General features: G+C 43.0%; 2 protein-coding genes across 2 annotated transcripts in view; one reads left to right on the top strand and one right to left on the bottom strand.

The window, feature by feature from the left end:
* Positions 1 to 17,495, top strand: part of LOC6557728 (elongation factor-like GTPase 1) — a 73,970-nt gene that overhangs the window by 47,534 nt on the left and 8,941 nt on the right. Inside the window, exon 5 of the mRNA XM_001983395.2 lies at positions 15,839 to 16,023. Coding sequence (XP_001983431.1) covers positions 15,839 to 16,023 — 185 coding nt within the window. The remainder of the gene's footprint in view (positions 1 to 15,838; positions 16,024 to 17,495) is intronic.
* Positions 1,387 to 14,548, bottom strand: LOC6558263 (protein giant-lens). The gene is made up of 4 exons (XM_032738793.2): positions 13,437 to 14,548; positions 2,173 to 2,771; positions 1,937 to 2,108; positions 1,387 to 1,865 (listed from the first exon to the last, which is right to left on the bottom strand). Exons 1-4 carry the CDS (start codon positions 13,962 to 13,964, stop codon positions 1,653 to 1,655), a joined length of 1,512 nt encoding a protein of 503 aa, XP_032594684.1. The 5' UTR covers positions 13,965 to 14,548; the 3' UTR covers positions 1,387 to 1,652.

The following is a 17,495-nucleotide window of genomic DNA, read 5'->3' as shown; positions in this document are numbered from 1 at the left end:
ATCCAAAGCTACTACTCCCAGCTAGTCTTCAGTCTCCAGCTCCAGTCTACAGCCCATTTGCTGCACCATTTATTAATTATCTTGCCCGCTCACTGATTACATCTTCGACTGGCTTTCTAGCCCAGCTATTTCGCTCGCCTCTCGTTGCCCCCGTTCGGTTTTTAATAATAATTTGCATTTTTCATCTGCTGTGTATCTTCACAGTTCCATAATCTTAATTGTTTTTTTGTTATGCAGCCAGGAAGTAGTCGACTTTTTGCTTGACTACCCAACGTATTACTAATGCCATGAATGAATTGTTGTGCTCAGAAGAAGTGTGGCTCCATTGCTTTTATTCACATTAGTTTTCTTTTCTTTTATGCAAATCCGCAAAATGTACTGAAGTAGCACGTTTGGGTTTCTGTACTCACTACATAGCTGAGTTTGCAACCAGGTCTAAGCAACAGTTGCCTGAATGTTAAATTTTCATAGCATTCTTTCAGGCTGCACTTTTAAAATAAGGTGGAGCAGAAGAAGAGAACTTTCTCATCTGAAAACGAAGCCGATTCATATCATTTAGTCTGATCAAGGCTAAATAAATGTCAATTGGGATGCAGTAATTGTTTATTTGTTATTCCTGAAATGAAAATTCTTTCCGTCAAGTTCAATTACCAACCGCAAAACCCATTTATCATTGCATTAAGAAATCAAAAACTTGTTTTAAGTATAGATGAAATAATTGCTTCCATATACATAATTTAAAATTTATTTTTGCTCATTTTGGCCTTTATACAAAATATATATAAAATAATGGATAAGCATACTCCAAAATATCATGCCTAATACTTGGATAGCAGATGTGTTTGGGGAAAATCCAATGGGACTAAAGAGAATTTTACAATTGGGAAGAATTTTACAATTAGTAACTAAACATTAAAAGCTCGTTATAAAGTTATGTTTAAGACTAAAGATATATATAGATATATATATATTTTTGTAAAAATATTAAAGCAAACATTTTCTCGGATTCTTTTTAAGTGTTGCGTTTTTCGTTTTTCAAACCATTCTTCATACAACTTGTTGCTATATTTCGTTATGTTTATAAATATGCATACTAATTTGGCACGCACGGATTTATGAAGATGGAATTAAGTTTAATGCTTTGAAGTTGCTGTATTTTATGTTTACATTATAAAAAAGAAACTGCGCATAATATATACAATTAATACGATAGGGAGAGGGAAGGGGATGGTGAGTGGGGAGGGGGTTTTAAAAGTATAGTGTGCTATGTTACAGATTCAAGAACGCTTCTTCATAAATATTCATTACAAATTATTTGTATAACAAACTGCGCCTTAGAACTAATTAAATATTTATATTTGTATATATATTTATGTATATGTAGGTTATATTATTTATATATATGGTTTATATTATGATATATGACCAAATTTTGGCAGCAACTACATAAGAAAAAAAACAAGAAAACCTCTGCACAACAGACACACACACATATTACATACAGTAGTTGTAGTGTTTAATTTTTAGTTTTGTTCCTTTCAGTTTAATTGTTAACTTGGCGAGACTCAATTGGCTCAGTCGACTTATATGCATAGTCCTAGATAAACCTACATGTATAGCCCATATATATATAGAATTTCTTGTGCTTAGATTTAATCGTTGGCCATGCAATAGCCCGAGTAAGTATTTATATTATCCTCCAGAAAACTCTCGCCCGCTATAACACCGGACTGTGTGTGATGACTAGGACAACGATGTCCTTTGGGGCACTGGCATAGCGAGTTAATGTTGACCTCATCCAGGAACTCCTGACGCTTTCTTACCGTAAACAGCTTGCATGGCTGCTTGCGCTGGCAGCGCAGGCGCTACAGGATTAATAGTTATAAAAGATTAGCTAGATTGTTGGGCTTGGCTTTGTGGTTTAAGCTTTGCTTACCGTCAGCGGTGAGCAGGCGAAGAGATAGCGATAGGCTGTGTTGCTATTAGGCACAGGTTCACGTTTCGTTAGATACGTCACCGAGTTCTTGGGACAGCGACAATGCACAATCTGTTCGGTGACATTTAGCTCCGCGGCGGTGGTCAATGTCCAGGTATAATCACGGAAATGCCTAAAACAAAATTTAAGCAAAAAGTTAGCTCGTGATAAATATTTCCTCAGTATGCTTAACTTACTTGCAAACTGGCAGCTTATGCACCGGCTGGCACAGCTTGTAGTGCCTGGTCTTGTCCGCTATTGTATGTCCATCCCCAACGCCCAAACTACTCGGACAGCCGCCAATAAAGCTGGCCGCTTCCTTCTGGCCACGGTGTCCTGAGTGACGCATGTGCGTCGAAATTCGTGATGGTAACGGTGCGTGTGGCAACTCATTGTCCGCCAGTTCTTCATAGGCTTGCGGCAGAGCTTCATTGTAGGCTGGGGAGCGTTCCAAATAATCGCTCGACTGCAGCTGCAAATCATCCTCGTAGACGGCGCCCAGTTTCTGCATCAGCTTCTTCAGATGCAGACTCTCGAACTTCTTGTCCTGGAACTCGCCGAGCAGGAGTCGCTTGTGTTGCAGCAATTTCTCCTTCTCGAAGTAGCTGCGATACTTCTCGCCCGGGCCATGTGCAGTTCCATGTCCTCCATGGTCATGGTGATGCACTATAATAGAGTTGGGCATACGATTCGATTCGGGGCAGCGACACTGTCGCTCTATCCAGGGCGTCTCGTACAGGTCGATCTTGGAGCACACAGCATTCTGAGCACACACGGGCAAATCATCCTCAGAGTCCTGCAAGCAATGCAAAAGGAAATGTGAAAAACTTAACAATTTGACAATCGAAACTTGAATTCCGTTTTTTTTTTCGTGCAACACACTGTCAATGAGCGTCTATGGGCAACATTTACATAGCCAAGTGGCAGCACGTCCTCGAATCTTTACGAGTCATTGAAATAATTTCATTCATAGCCTTGCCAAGCTGGGGCCAAGAGGAAACAGTTAAGAGCAGGCATTCAGTTGCTGGTAAGTTTGAAGTGCCTTTTCGTAGACTATTCAAAGCATTAGCATTCAATCCGAAAGAGTCGAGAGTCTAGTGAAAGGCAGACCCAAGGCACAGATAAAGGCAAAACGTGTAAGAATGTTGAAGAAGTTGGTAAGTTCCTCCCAACCTCAAGATACTCCTCTAAATTTATGTGTCAACCAGTGGAAAGCGAACTTTTCTTTTTTTTTTATGGTAGAAAATTTACATAGCTTACTTTTCACTTAACTCAATCTGTTAAATCAATGTCCGATGTCTCAGTTATGTAGTTCTATTTGACAACGATTTTTATCTGACCAAAATGAACTTGACTCTCGAACCGGGTAAACCCCTTTTTGTTTAGCCAACAGACACAGATCTGTTGGGTAAATATCTACTCCCAAGTTCAACAGGATTAACATGTGTATGTGACAGTTTCGACTATACCATGTCATCTTCATATATGTGTGTATATCTGTGTGTTTGTTTGGGGTTCCACTGAGGAGAGAGTCCATTCTATAAACATCCTAAGCATATACTTTTCATTAATTGAATTCCTAACGCTGTTGTCAAACATATGTTGTCTGCTTAAGCGACAGTCCGAACAAACAGTTCGTCCTTACACCTTGTTTACTTAATCCTTTTTTATTCAGTGCATAAAAGCTTATGATACTATCCCCGGTGTAGCTGTTGTTGTTGATCCTGTTCCCGCTATAAACATAAAATCCAACTAGCAACTGCGGAATTTAGTTTTGTATTTTGTTGTTTTGTTTTCTCACTCGATTTGCCGTCGCTTTTATGATGTGCTGTGTCCCCTCCTGTTCCCTCTACTCCTCTGCTCCTCTTACTCCATCTACGCTCCTGTCATTCGTCCCTTTCATTTAATTTTATTGTATGGCACTCTGGCGACAACATATGAGCAACAACAACAGCAACAAGAACAACAACAGCAGTAACGATAACACCAACAACAGGTTTCCAATGAAATTATCGAAAGCAATCAATTTTTTAAGTGGAACTTCTTTCAACTCGTACCTTTCCACATTTCCCTCTGCCTCTGCCTCTGCCCCTTGCTCTTGTTGTTGTTGTTGTCGCCGTTTTTGGGTCCTTTTTTTCTGTTGATCTTTTGTTTGGTTTCGATTTCAATTTGATTTTGTTTGTTGTGTGTTTTTTTTCTCCTATTCCTTTCTGATTTGCATTCAAATTATTTTTATAATGAAATCAATAGGCTCGTTTCCAAGCGTTGTCGCACCTGCCTCCAGGGCCAACCAGCTACCTGAGCGTCCTTTTACCCTCCCCATTGCTCTCTCGCTCTCGCTCTCTTTCTCTCTGCTTCGTCATCTACTTAGGGCGTCCGTGACGAACCGGAAGTCCGGAAGTGATTTAGTGCAGGCGACCGCCTGGCGGAAGTAAATAAATATATAAGTGCAGTACATACACATACACACAAATACAATTGCACACGCACACTTGTGTATCTTAAAAAGGGATTAGCAGTGCGCTGGGCAGGACCGGAAGTAAGGCAAAGCCAAAAACCAAAGCCAAACAGGTTGCCTGTCATGACCTTTTACCTTCAGCTCAATTGCTGCAACAATCTCTCACTCTACTTATCTCTCACTCTACCTCTTCCTTCCTCTCTCTCGCTCTCTCTCTTTTGCCTTCTCTTTCTATTGCGGAAGTAGTTTGCTTCGGTTTCCTTGTTGTTTTCTTATTTTATTAGTTTTATTTACTTCCGCATTTTGCTGAACATCCTCTCTTTTCCCACGCGTTTTTGACCTACTTTATTGAGCGGGCGGGGTTCGCAACACCTGCCCCAATCTCAGCCAGCTGCGAGTAGTTCCTGTGCTGTGTCTAACCTTAACCCTTTGTTGACAATTTTACGCTCTTGCCTCCTTGAATTCCTCAAAAAAGATTGCTTTTCAGTGCATATATTCGCGCCCTCGCATTATGAGGATGCCTCTTCTTCTTTTTATCTTAGAGGAATACCGGCGGGGCTGGGCCACTCTCTTGAGGGAAACCTTTGTCGTGCTGCGGCAGGATATGCTTATTATGTAAGGAGTCTCCTGAATGAGTATATATATGTTAGCAGTGCCCGCCTGTAAGCAGCGTGGGAAATTCTTTGAAATTCGAGCATGTTTATTGACAGCGCCCCCCCAATTGTAGAGCTGTGTTTTTTTTAAATATTTATTTGTAAGTGGGGTAGTTGTGTGGTGTGTGGAAGTGGCACTTCAGCGATACCGTTACACATATACATAAGCCTTTATGTTTTGCATATCGATGGGCATACATATGTATATATGTATATGTGCTTTGTGCAGGCTCATAGAATTGGACAAACAAATTCCAATGGCATGTGCTCATCGCCGACATCTAGAAATCTGCTGAAACAGATAAACAACAGCAACAGCAGCAGCAGCAACAACAAGCTGAAGTTGAAGCCGCACTCGAAAGCAAGAAAGTTTATGCTCAGGCAGTAAAAGTTGATGCTAAAGAAAACAAAACTCTCAAACAAACAGACCGGATTTCCGGTTTAACGCCAGTGTTGGGCGAGAAGTGAAGCTGGAAGCTGGGCGGGAGGGGGTATCAACACACGTGGGGAGTGTCGGGAGATATATGTTGTTGCTGTTGCCACTGCGACACTTTATAATTTGCCCAGCAGCACGCGTGCTCCACACAAACAATTAGCCTCATGTGTCAAAGTGCAGAGTCGCCTCGGCCTCTGTGGGGCAGCAACGGAAGTTGAGAACGCGCCCGACAAGACAATGAATGCTGGCTGGACGACGATGGGGACGGACAGACTAACTGACTGACTCTATCCATGCAACGTGATGCGGCAAGCTGTGTGCAACTTTTAGCTTTTGACTCAGCCCTCAAACAAGCCAGAGAGGAGTGGAGAGCCGCTGCTTGTCGGCCTCTCGGCAACTCGGCTTGTGGGCTGTTTGCTTTAAGAGCTGTCAAAGGGTTTTACGCACGCTCGTTTAATTGAATCAAATTAACCCCCACAACCCCACCAGCAAGCAAACAAGTAGTAATAGAATAAGAAGAAGCAGAATCAGAAGATGAACATTAGCTGCTTGTCATGCTTCATGTGGCTGGGGGCATGCTTGGAATTCTGCGCCTCGCAGAGTTGCGCACCGGAAGCGCTGCCTCAAGATGACAATGACTTATACAATATTTTATATACCTTGTAACCATAGAATGACTATAAATGGGGTAGTCTGAGAAGGTGTGAGAAATCAAAGCTACTATAAAATTTATATACAAGGCTTATTCTGGCAGCAGCATCTATGATCTGACAGATCTTACTTCTGATTAGGTTAAGGGGTATCTGCTGGTCTGACACTCGAACCTAGCACATTCCTACATGTTTTATGTGGCATGGCAAGAGCAGTTCGAGCGGGGCCAGTCGGGGATTAGTTAGTTGCATAGCTGGCATGCCACTGCATCGCTTTGGCTCTTGTGTTTCGGGCTCTGCCACTCATTAGCCAGTTGGCTTGGGGGAAGCCTGTGATTGTCGCTTAGCGGCAACGTAATTTGAGCTTATGGAGCTCCTCTTAGGCAGGCAAGACTGTAGGCAACGGCATGACTGCACCTGCCGCTATCAATAACGCACAGCGGCATTGACATGACGTGCGCAAAATCCCAACAAAAGGACCTTGCCACAAAAGGATCGACCTGCTTACACATAAGTGTGTGTGTGTGTGTGTTGCCAATCAGTGACATAAATTTCTCGAATGCCGGAAGAGATGTCTAAAGAAATGCTGGGCCGGCCGGGATCGGTGTTTGGTTCCCATGAGGGCGTTGACGCACAAAAGACGCGACGCACACGAACGACAGACGACGACGACGTACACTTAAAAAAAACACCCTCTGACATACAATTCATTAAATTAAATAGGGTACTTTTTGTTGATTACAAGCAAGAAAAAGTCAAAAATATTGCTGAAGACCAAATATGATGACGAACTACTTTATTGTGGGGCACATTTGTTTCGCTGAGTGTATGGTGGATGATCAGCCGCCGCCTGCTGCTGCACATGCGCCGTCGAGACGCTGGCTGATCTTGGGACCGTTAGCAGAGCAGTGGCAGCCGCTTGGCACAAGTGCTGCTGTTGCTGCTGCTGTTGATGCTGCTGCTGCTGTGGCAGGTAGTTTTGCTAATGCAACAAGCAACAACAGACATCAGCAACCTTCTGTTCCAATGCATCTCTACTGTTATCTTTTGTCTGCGTTAATGATTTTTCTATACATTTCCTTTTTCTCGTTGTGTTGTATTTTTTGTTTCCAACATTTTCCCCATGCGCAAGAATTATGCAATCTGGCGTCGCTAGCACATGTGGCCAGATACAGATACACATACTGAGATACAGATAGGTCTAGGGGTAGGGTAGCGGTAGGGGCAGGGGACAGGCGTTTCAAAGCGGAAGTTGTGTTTGGTCACCTCACGCTGTTTACACGAAAATTCAATTAAAATTGGAAATTGTTTTTTCGAGCGGAAGTCGGTGGCTGTCGCAAGATGATGAAGAAGAAGAAGACGAAGACGACGCAATAGAAGAAGAAGCTTCTACCACAGAAAAGAAGCTGCAGGCTGGCTGGCCTGGCAAACGCTGCCTTTGCGGAAGTCACACGGAAGTTGTTTAGGCCAGCGCCAGCGGCGACTCCAGCAACCAGCATCCAACAACATTTACTTAATCTTCATCCGCCACGAATTGTTTTTGTGTAAGAAAAAAATAAAATAAAAATTCCAATGAAAACACTGAAAACTCTGGACCAAGCGAAGTGCCGGAAGTAAGCTGATTCTGGTTCTTATTCTTAACATATTTTGCATAGCCAAAGTCTGAAATGTTGTAGTAGGTAGTTGGTAGGTAGGTAGTTGATAGGTATGTAGATAGGTGGACTTGGTCAGGCGTCGGGCGGGAGGTTGGCTTACTGGGAACTGGCCGTGCCACTTTGGCGCTCCTTAACGGAAACTTTACCAACCTCAACAGCAACAGCAACAGCAAAGCAAAGAAACAACAACAGAAACAAAAACAATTTCATTCATAAAAGCGCAAAAATGCCAAAAGGAAGCAACCACAGCACAAAAACGGTCTCGAAAGGGGTCTGCAACGCAGGGGGGAGGCAGAGGGGTTGTTTGAATTTTGGATTGGTTAGGAACGCTGGAGAACTGGTTTGCCCGTTTTGCAGGCCAATTGCAGCTGAAGTGGGCAAGTTGTTGCTGTTGTTGTCCATTGTTATTGTTGCTGTCTGCTTGGCAGCAACACTGGATTTTTGCGTAGCTCGTTGATCGTCACAATTAATGAACGTCTACGCACACGGACATCCACTAACCACATCCACATCCACATTCACCATCAACATCAACATCACCATCACATTCACATTGCACATCCTCAGCTGCAACAACGGAAAAAAGCAATTCATTCATTCATTCGAAAAGGGGAGACAACAACAGCAATAACAATGTGGCCAAGTTGTTGTTTTTGTAATTGTTGCTTTGGCCAAACCGCAAAATGTTGCTGTTGCTGTTGCTGCTGCTGCTCTGTAAGCATGTTGCTGGCAACTGTTGCTACTGCAGCGGCTACTGCTGCTGCTGCTGCTGTTGTCTCCTTTTACGCTTAGCAAAATAAATCAATCTTGGCTGCTTGCTCTATTGTTGTTGCTGCTGCTGCTGTGTTCAGCATTTTTATGAATGAAAAGTTGCTGCTGCTGCTGCTGTGTGCGTGCTGTTGCTGCTACTGCTGCTATTTTCGCAATTTTTAATGAATGACAGCTAGCAAGCAGCAACAATTGCGCGTAGCTTTTGTTGTGGCCGTTTTTTTTCGATCAGTGGCTGCCTCGTCTGTTAATTACGATCGAGTTGCAGTTGTTGTTGTTGCTGCTGGTGCTGGTGCTGGTGCTACTGTTAGGTTACCCTCGCACCATCCGCCCCGTTCCAGCAGCAGCAGCACAACTGGTCTTCTGTTGTTTTGTTTAATGAACACATGCGCACTTGTGTTGCTGCCGTTGTTTTTGTTGTTATTGCTCGCGCGCGGTTTTTATGAATGAATGAATGAATCAACAACAGCGGCAACAGCAGCAGCGGCAGCAGCAATACGCGCCCCGTTTGCGTATTTATAGTTATTTATTTTTGCTGCCGTCGCCAGCCGCTGTAAACAATGCGCCTTTGGCACGTAATTAGCACACTTACAGATGGCAACAACAACAACTGCCAGTAACAAAGCGGCAGAAGCGGCCAAATTGGAACGTGTCCGTCAATAACTGTAACAAGGTCTTGGCTGAAACGGAAACTGGCCACCAGAGCAACAACATTTCCGCCAGCTTTTTCCAATACACTGTTGTTGCTGCTGTTGCTTCTGCGGCAGCAATCGAATTTATACGAATTTTGTTTTTGGTTTTGTTTTTTTCGGAGTATTCTTTGTTGAATTTTTTTCTTATAAAAAAAAATTGTAAAAAGTTGACTTGGCGCGCGCGCCAGTTCCAAAAACTTGAGCCGATTGCCTCGAGAAACGACAACAACAACAACAACAACAGCAGCAGCAGCAGCCAGCAACAGCAATAGGTGCAACAACAACAATAACAACAAGGAGAAAAAAGTGGGCAAACTAGTTTTGTGGTATCCGAGCATCCGTTGGCTCAGGTTGTAGTTGGCTTTCAGGCATATTTTTTTCTCAATGGAGCTCTCTGAAAAATTGTGAACTGGAATTTTTTTTAGGTGAATAATTGTGCTATGTTGTGCTATGTTGTAGCTGTGTTGTTGTTGTTGCGGTGCGTTTTATGCTAATGCGTTAGACATTATTAAAAATATGTTGGTTTGCTCATAAGCACACTGCGAGAAAAGACTAAGTCCACAATGAAGAAAAAGAAAGCTTACATTTTCTTGAATCTGTTTTGATCAACCCAAAATAAGCTGAATTAATTAATTTTTTTCACAGTGTATGATATATGGCAGTCAACAACAAAAAGCCCACTGATGTTTTTTCTCTACTCTCTTCGGCTATTTATTTTTTATTTCTCTTGTTTTCGCTTTGGATCACATTGAATAATTTCTAAATTTAGCCAAAAAAAAACATTCCTCGACGTGAAAGGCAAATAGAGAGAGAGAGAGAGAGAGAGAGAGAGAGAAGGAGAGAGGGAGAAAAATGATGAAAGAATGCAAAAAGAAAAAATAAACTCTCCAGAATTTGAAGTCGTAATCTGAACAACGTTTCGAACTGCAAACTCTTAATAAAAATAATAAAAATTATAAGAAACCTAGGAATGCGACCCGATGCTTGATGATAACTTGATTATTGATTAACGTGGCTCATATTGAACATGATTAACGGGCAGATCATGTATCTGCAGCTGAAACTTAACTCTATAACGACCTTCAAGCTCGTATTAACAAAGCAAAACCTGTCATCTGTATATAATCTGATATGGGCATAGATTTCTTAAAAAAGAAATGAAGGCAGTTATCACAAGGCTCGTAAATTTTTATGATGACATTTTTATTATGAATGCCTGCGACTGAATTATCATAAATATTGTGAAGAAGATAGCAAAAAATATGAGACTCGTAGGCAGCTGTGGCCATTGTTGGTAAAGGCGTGGTCCGATGTGTGGATTGATAAACAGTTTTATATTTTTGTTTTCATTGAGTTTTGGCTCACATTGCGCATACGCAACATTTGCTCGAAAAACTAGCTCCACACAAAATAAATAAAAATGCCGTTTTCACACCTGGCTGGGCAACAAACAAGAACAACAATAACAATTAAAGCACCCACGTGTCTGGGCCACGATTCGGGCCAGCAACAGCAACAACAATAAATGAACTGACTATCTGTCTGTCTGCCTGTCTGTGTGTCAGCTTGAGACATGTTTATGCTTGATTTGTTTATGCATTTCTCAGTCAATTGGAATTTGTAGACACACTTTGATATCTCTCGTGGTGTTGCGTACCTCATGAATTCTTAACATCATTCATGTCGACAGCAACAGCAACAGCAACAGCAGCAGCAGCACGCCAGCAACATGCCAATAGACGGCAGCAACAGCATTGAGTCTTAGCCGCTTTTAGCCATGCCACGCGCACAGCGACGCCAACGACGACTCTTGAGTTGTTAAAGCCAAATATGCGTAGCTGATCTGCTTGTATATGGCCAACAAATCAGTGAAGTTGTTGCTGTTGTTGCTGTTGCTGCTGCTGCTGCTGTTGTTGGCGTTACCCATTCAAACATTTGGACGCTCTGTCGCTTTGCCATTCATTCATAGATTGACTTGCCCAGCGAAGCGAAACGTTGTCTCTGCCTCTGTCTCAGTTGCAGTCGCCGTCGCCGTCGCAGTCGCTGCTGTCGTCGACGTCGCTGTCTTATATGAGCGTTTACGTTTTCATTCATTCGTTTCCCTGTTTCTTCCCTCCCATCAGCTACATTCAACTCCTCCTCATCGCCTCACCGCCTCATAGCAGTCACAGTTCTCGCTCATTCATCGCTGGCCACCATTTCATTTGCCTCAGCTTCAATAACAACACCAACATCGTCGTCGTCGTCGTCGTTGTCGTATTTCATTCATGAATTTTCTTTCATTCAGCTTTTGGCCTAACCCCTCACCACACTTTATCGCTCTCGCACTCACACTCGCTCGCCCTATCTCTATCTCTCTCTTGTACACACACACACACCATCTCCCTTTGGTCGCTTCTCGTTCCTGTTCTTGTCTGTTGTTGTTATTATTGAAAACATTTTTAAATACCGGAACTGAATGTTTAGCGCTTTTAAGCATGGGAACTTTTTGTTTTCTTCTGCTAACAACAAAAGAGGAAAAAAAGTTGATCTATTCTAGCTGTCTCTGTCTCACTCTGTGTTGTTGTTTTCCTTCTTTTTCTATATAACTATTTCTAGCGCTTGTTTGGTTCTTCGAACAGGAATTTTTTTGGCTTTTTGTCTATTTTAGGTGTTCGTCTTATGCGCCTGTTTGCTTTTTTATGCCTTCCCAAAATTTATTGCAGACATACGGATCTAAAATTTATGAGCCACGCTGATGGCGTTCCCCTCCCCACTCCTCCCCTCTCCCACAACGACGAAACAAGTCGAAGCGAGATTCTTCGATCTGTGTTTTTTTTTTTTTTTTAGGTGTCAGGGTCTTTTGATATTTGAGTGTGAAAAGCATGTAAATTATGTGTGCCAGGAAGCAAACTTATGATAGATCCTTATACTATGGAAATTTGAGGACAATTCACAAATCTTCAGGCAGCAAAGCTCGCATAGAACTTTTCATTTTTGTAATGTGCTGAGTAAGAAATGAAAAGTTTTCAAGGGTATCCATTGACTCGACTTGTTCCCCACTTAGCCCCAACATTTTTTTTGTACCTTGCTTAGACTGTCAATATTTTCATGTTGATTGCTATTGATATTTCACGCCTCAGCCAACTAGGGAGTGTTTTTTTTCGGTACAATAGATTGCTGATATACGATTCAAAGTGCACATTGAACCATTTTTGCTAGTTGCTTGGAATCAAGCATAAATCATATATATATATATAAATCTATGTCTGTCTGTGTCTGTGTTTATATGGGATAGTGTACATTATATCTGGAAACCTCCAGTTTGATTGACTGTTCATTGAATTGAATGTGACTGTTGCTGTGTGCTGTTTGCTGTTGCAACTGTTACAACTAATGTTTCGTGGAAAGATCGTATCTGAGCCGAACTTGGGGAGGGTGGGGAACTTTACTTAGTCATGCCGACAGTGTTCGTGCCGCAACTGTTTACTTCAACTGTTGCTGTTGCTGCTGCTGCTGACAGGCACATATCGAAACATATTGAACTCTTGACCCGCACCGCTAATTGGTCCATAAGGTATCGCAATTGCTCAACGCTGAGTTTAATTGATCAAATGCGACGACAACAACAATAACAACAACAACAACAAAGACAACAACGTTGCCACTAAGTGCGACATGGAAAACGCTGCTAAACAACTTTCATTTTTCATATGAAGCGATTGTTATTATTGTTGTTGTTGTTGTTGTTGTAACTGCTGCTGTTGCTGTTGCTGTAGTTATTGTTGTTGCAGTTGCAATTAAACTGTGTGCCCCTGTTTTGTGGGTGTCAAGTGTAATGGCTGCTAAGAACGTCGTCGAATCTGGATAGGGCGGCATCTAAATATAGACTCAATGCTTAAAAGCCAGTTACAGCTAAAAACGGCCAAAAGCCACAGCCCCAACTTGACTGCAAAAACCTGCTGTTGGCGGTTAATATTTTTGGCGTGGGCTTACAGCCAGTTACATATGGTAACAACAACAACTAGTTGGGTAAAGCAGGTGTCGCTGTTGCTGCTGCTGCTGCTATTGCATTATGCAATCGGCTGACAAAGTCGTTTTGCATAGATCAGCAGCAACTGTTGCTGTTGTAATTAGCATTGCGCATGATCAGCGCTTCTGTCAACTTACCCCAACTTGATAGAGTATGCGCAGATCCTTGACACTATGCGCGTGCTTGTTGTTGACTATGTTGTTGCTGTTGCTGTTACTGCTACTACTGCTGGTGAGTCGATGTTGCTGCTGCTGCTGCTGCAACATTTGGCGCGCACGACGACCCGCCAGCAATCCAGACTCCAGCTCTGTTTCTTGCTGTTCCGCTGAGATGCTGACAACAGCCACAGTTAGCGGCTTTTCGCTGCTTGGCCTCGCCGTGCTGCTAGTTGTTGTTGTGGTTGGAGCAACTGCTGTTGCTGTTGCTGCTGCTCTTGCTGCTGCTGTGTTGGTCGCACCTGCTAGCTCTTTGGCATCATAGATGCTATACTCCAAGCTCTTGTGCTTGGCATCTTGACTCTCAACGCTGGCCGTTGGCGTCAGCTCGTAGACCTCCAGCGGCAGGCGCGTGCTTTGCGCACCGCTCGCCAGCAGCAGCAGCAGCAACAACAACAGCAACATTAGCCGCAGCAACAGCAGCACCGATTGCGCACGTATACAGCTCATTTTGTGTGTGTGTGTTTGGGTATTTGGGTGTGTTGTGCGGTTGTTGTAATTGACACTTTTATTTTGTTGTATTTTGTGGGTTTTGTAAGCCGTCAGCTTCAGCCTTCTCTGTTGTTGGCGCTGTTGTTGTTTGTTATTGTCGTTGACTTTGCAAAATCGATACGTTGATTGTTTTTTTGTTGTTGTGTTTAATAGTTGTCTGTTGCAGTTAGAATTGTTGTTGCCACGCTCAAATTAGCATTGGTCAGCAGCAGCAGCAGCAGCAGTCGCTGCTGGGCCCCGTAAAACTAAACATTGCAAAAAACAACAACAACAACGCGATCAGGTTTAAAAACACAAGCGATTAGCAACGATTGTTGTGTGTAGTAATTGACAGCACTTTTTGCTTAGATATATATATATTTACTTAAATATATATGTATATTTATTTATTCTTTTCTGTAAGCACAAGAAACACGCGCTGCGTCCTCGACTCGACTCGATTTTTGGGACACTCAACGAGTTGTTTTGTGGCACGCGGATCAGTTGCTGCTCGTTGTTGTTGCTCGTTGCTCGTTGGCGTTTGTGGTTGTTTTCGACGTCTGCTCTGTGCAACCTCACAATTCGAACTGATCAAACAGAAAAACGAGCGACGGCAACTTCAACTGCCGTCGTCGAGCGTTGTGCTGTGTGTGTGTGTGTAAGCGAGTATCTGTGTGGCCAAGACTTGAATGAACGCACACACACACAAACAACAACGAGCAGCAGCAGCAGCAGCAGCAACGACTTCGACTGAGACAGTGACGTAGGCAGCAGCAGCAGCAGTAATGGCTATGAATGAATGAATGTTGTGAACAGCGACGCCAGCAGCACAGCATCCATTATGCCTGCACCAGTGTGTGTGTGTGCGTGTGTATGTGTGTGTGCGTGTGTGAGTATCTATGTGCTGCTGTCTGTGTGTGCCTGTGCTACAGTTGTTGCTCGCGTGCTGCGCTTGTCCGTCGCCTGAGGCCGGCCAAACGTTTGGACTGGACGCGCATCCTTTAGCCCGTTTTTGCTTGTGTGTTTATTTGTACTTCTTCTTTTCTTTTTTTTTTTTGTCTCGCTCGTTTGTTGTTTTTGTCATTTTTACTACGACCGGAAACTAATTCCTGCCCAAGCGACATTGTCTCGGCTGCTGTCTCTGTATGTTGTTGTTGTTGGTGTTGCTGTTGCTGTGGGTTGTTTTTTACTGCTGTTGCTGCTGCTGGCGTTGTTGTCGCTGGCTCTGTTGGCTGTTTAATTTCGCGCGCATGCCAAAAAATAAGCAAGCAAAACAGCAACCGCCACAAGAACAACAACGACAACAACAGCAACAAGAAAATCTGAGACTCGTCTCCAGCTTGAAGTTGAGTGGCCAGTTTAAGCGAAAAGCGCGCGAACTTCTCAAGAAAGCGCGCCAATTTTTATGGGCCTAGCGATAAGATTTCATTTCGTTTCCATTTTCATTTCAATACCCATTCCCGAATGCCACTGTTGAGCTTTAGTTTTTAGCTCACCCTGCTCCATACCCAGCTCAACTTGAAGTCACTTTTTCTACGCAGCTGCGTTTCTCAGCCAAATTCCATTCGTTCTTATCAAGCGGCATGTTCCGAATTTTACTTACCTCTCTGGGGTATTTAGAACTTTCTTAGTATTGGACATTTGGATTTTATTTTTATTGACATTATTATATAATTTTCACTTGAAAATATCACGCAACAGCTGATTAAACAATACCAACCCAACACAAAAAGGAATTGTTCTATATTTTTTTGTATATATATTTGTATTCCATATTCAAGTGATATTATGTAAAAGTGCGATCGATTTATTAACCTCAGCTGTTGTTTTATGGTTTATTTTTTTTCTTGCAGGTAAAATGTATGCGGTAATTGGAAGACGTCATGGCAAAATCCTATCGGGCGACCTAACCCAGGGCAGTGGTAACTTTGCGGTGACCTGCCTGCTGCCCGTCATCGAATCGTTCAACTTTGCGCAGGAGATGCGCAAACAGACATCTGGCCTCGCCTGTCCCCAGCTAATGTTCAGCCACTGGGAGGTAAGTGCAATCAACGCAGCTGTTGCTGCTGCTGCTGCTGTTGCTGGTCGGTGATTTTTTTGGGCGCAAGTGCGCCACGCAGCCGAAGTAACCCCTTCTCGTGAGTCTTCTTGCCATATGGCATATGTGCGTGCTCAGCTTTTTGCGGTCTGTCTTTGGTCAGTAAAAATCTCAGTTTACCTTCGCTTTAACTCTTGCTGCCTTCTGCTGAAGTCTTATAAGCTAAAAACCACATCATCAGCAGCGGCAGCGGCAGCAGCAACGGCAGCAACATCGACAACAGCAGCAACAGCACCAGCGACAACAGTTGCTCTGAAAGTTAGATGATCCATTTGAGCTGCTGTTGCAGCTGTGTGCAATATTTTATTGTTGCAAAAGCAAACGTTGAAATTCAAGTGCCAGTTTGTTGTTAACGGCCTTTCCCCTGACCTTGTCGCACTAAGCCACCACCGCTCGAGCAACTCGAAAGATCGTTTGTATTGGTAATAAGCAAGCCCAAAGCTGATCTCAATTCCCACTTGCCAAGCGGACGAGCACAAGCGGCGGATGGACCCCGCTCACAAAATGATTAATATAGACGCAACGTACACCCAACAAAAGTTTTCTTTCTATTTTAGCAATATATCCTTGTTTTTGGATTGTTGATTAACTTGTTGGGTGTACAACTTCAACGAAGTGCGTGCGTCTATATTAGTATGAGTGTATATATATAACATATATATATATATATATATATATATATATATATATATATATATATATATATATATATATATGTGTGTGTGTGCGTGTGTGTATATAGTATATCGCCCAACCAATCGATAACAACAAGTTTTTGTATAATGACTTCCGGTGATTTTCTATTTCTCAGCTGAAGTTTTGCCGGCAACGCTGTCTACGCCGCCGTTCCTCTTCTTCTTCTACTCGCTGCTGTTGCTGTTGTGGTTGTTGTTGTTGTTGTTAGTGTGGTTGTTGTTGTTGTGTTTTTGCTGCTTTCGTATAATTTCATACGCATTTCCAGCGTCCAGCAACGAACGTGGGCCGGGGTAGGAAGAGGAGGTACAACATTTGTAACTTTCCGTCTTTGGTAGAAATCTAAACGGAAACTAGTTTGGCCAGCAGCTCAAATAAGTGCATTATTATCAAGCCAATGGGAAAGCTAAAGTCGTGCGCTTTTTTCAGCAATTAGAATGCGACAACAACAGCAACAACAATCCGAAAACAAGCCAACCAACAATAACAACAACAACAACAACAACAAATTGTGATGTGTGTCACCTGGCGGATTGAGTTCGCCCATTTTGAAATGACGCTGACATTTCCAAACAATTAAACAGTTAGACAACTCAAACGCCCAATCGCCTAGCGACTACGTCTGCGCCCATATCCACGCCCACACCCACGCCCCCCCTCGCCCTCGCCCACGCCCACTCCAGAAGTCGACAAGTCGACAAGTCGCATGCGTGAGCGTC

This window comes from Drosophila grimshawi, unplaced genomic scaffold, assembly GCF_018153295.1.
Source record: "Drosophila grimshawi isolate 15287-2541.00 unplaced genomic scaffold, ASM1815329v1 contig_44, whole genome shotgun sequence".
Taxonomy (NCBI): domain Eukaryota; kingdom Metazoa; phylum Arthropoda; class Insecta; order Diptera; family Drosophilidae; genus Drosophila; species Drosophila grimshawi.
Note: the sequence above shows the minus strand (reverse complement) of the source record. Positions and strands in the feature narration are given on the sequence as shown.

Coding starts and splice junctions, on each gene's coding strand:
- LOC6558263 (XM_032738793.2), bottom strand. CDS start 13,964: ATGAGCTGTATACGTGCGCAATCGGTGCTGCTGTTGCTGCGGCTAATG. Junction 2,772..13,436: donor GCATACTCTATCAAGTTGGG/GTAAGTTGACAG, acceptor CATTGCTTGCAG/GACTCTGAGGATGATTTGCC. Junction 2,109..2,172: donor CATAAGCTGCCAGTTTGCAA/GTAAGTTAAGCA, acceptor ATTTTGTTTTAG/GCATTTCCGTGATTATACCT.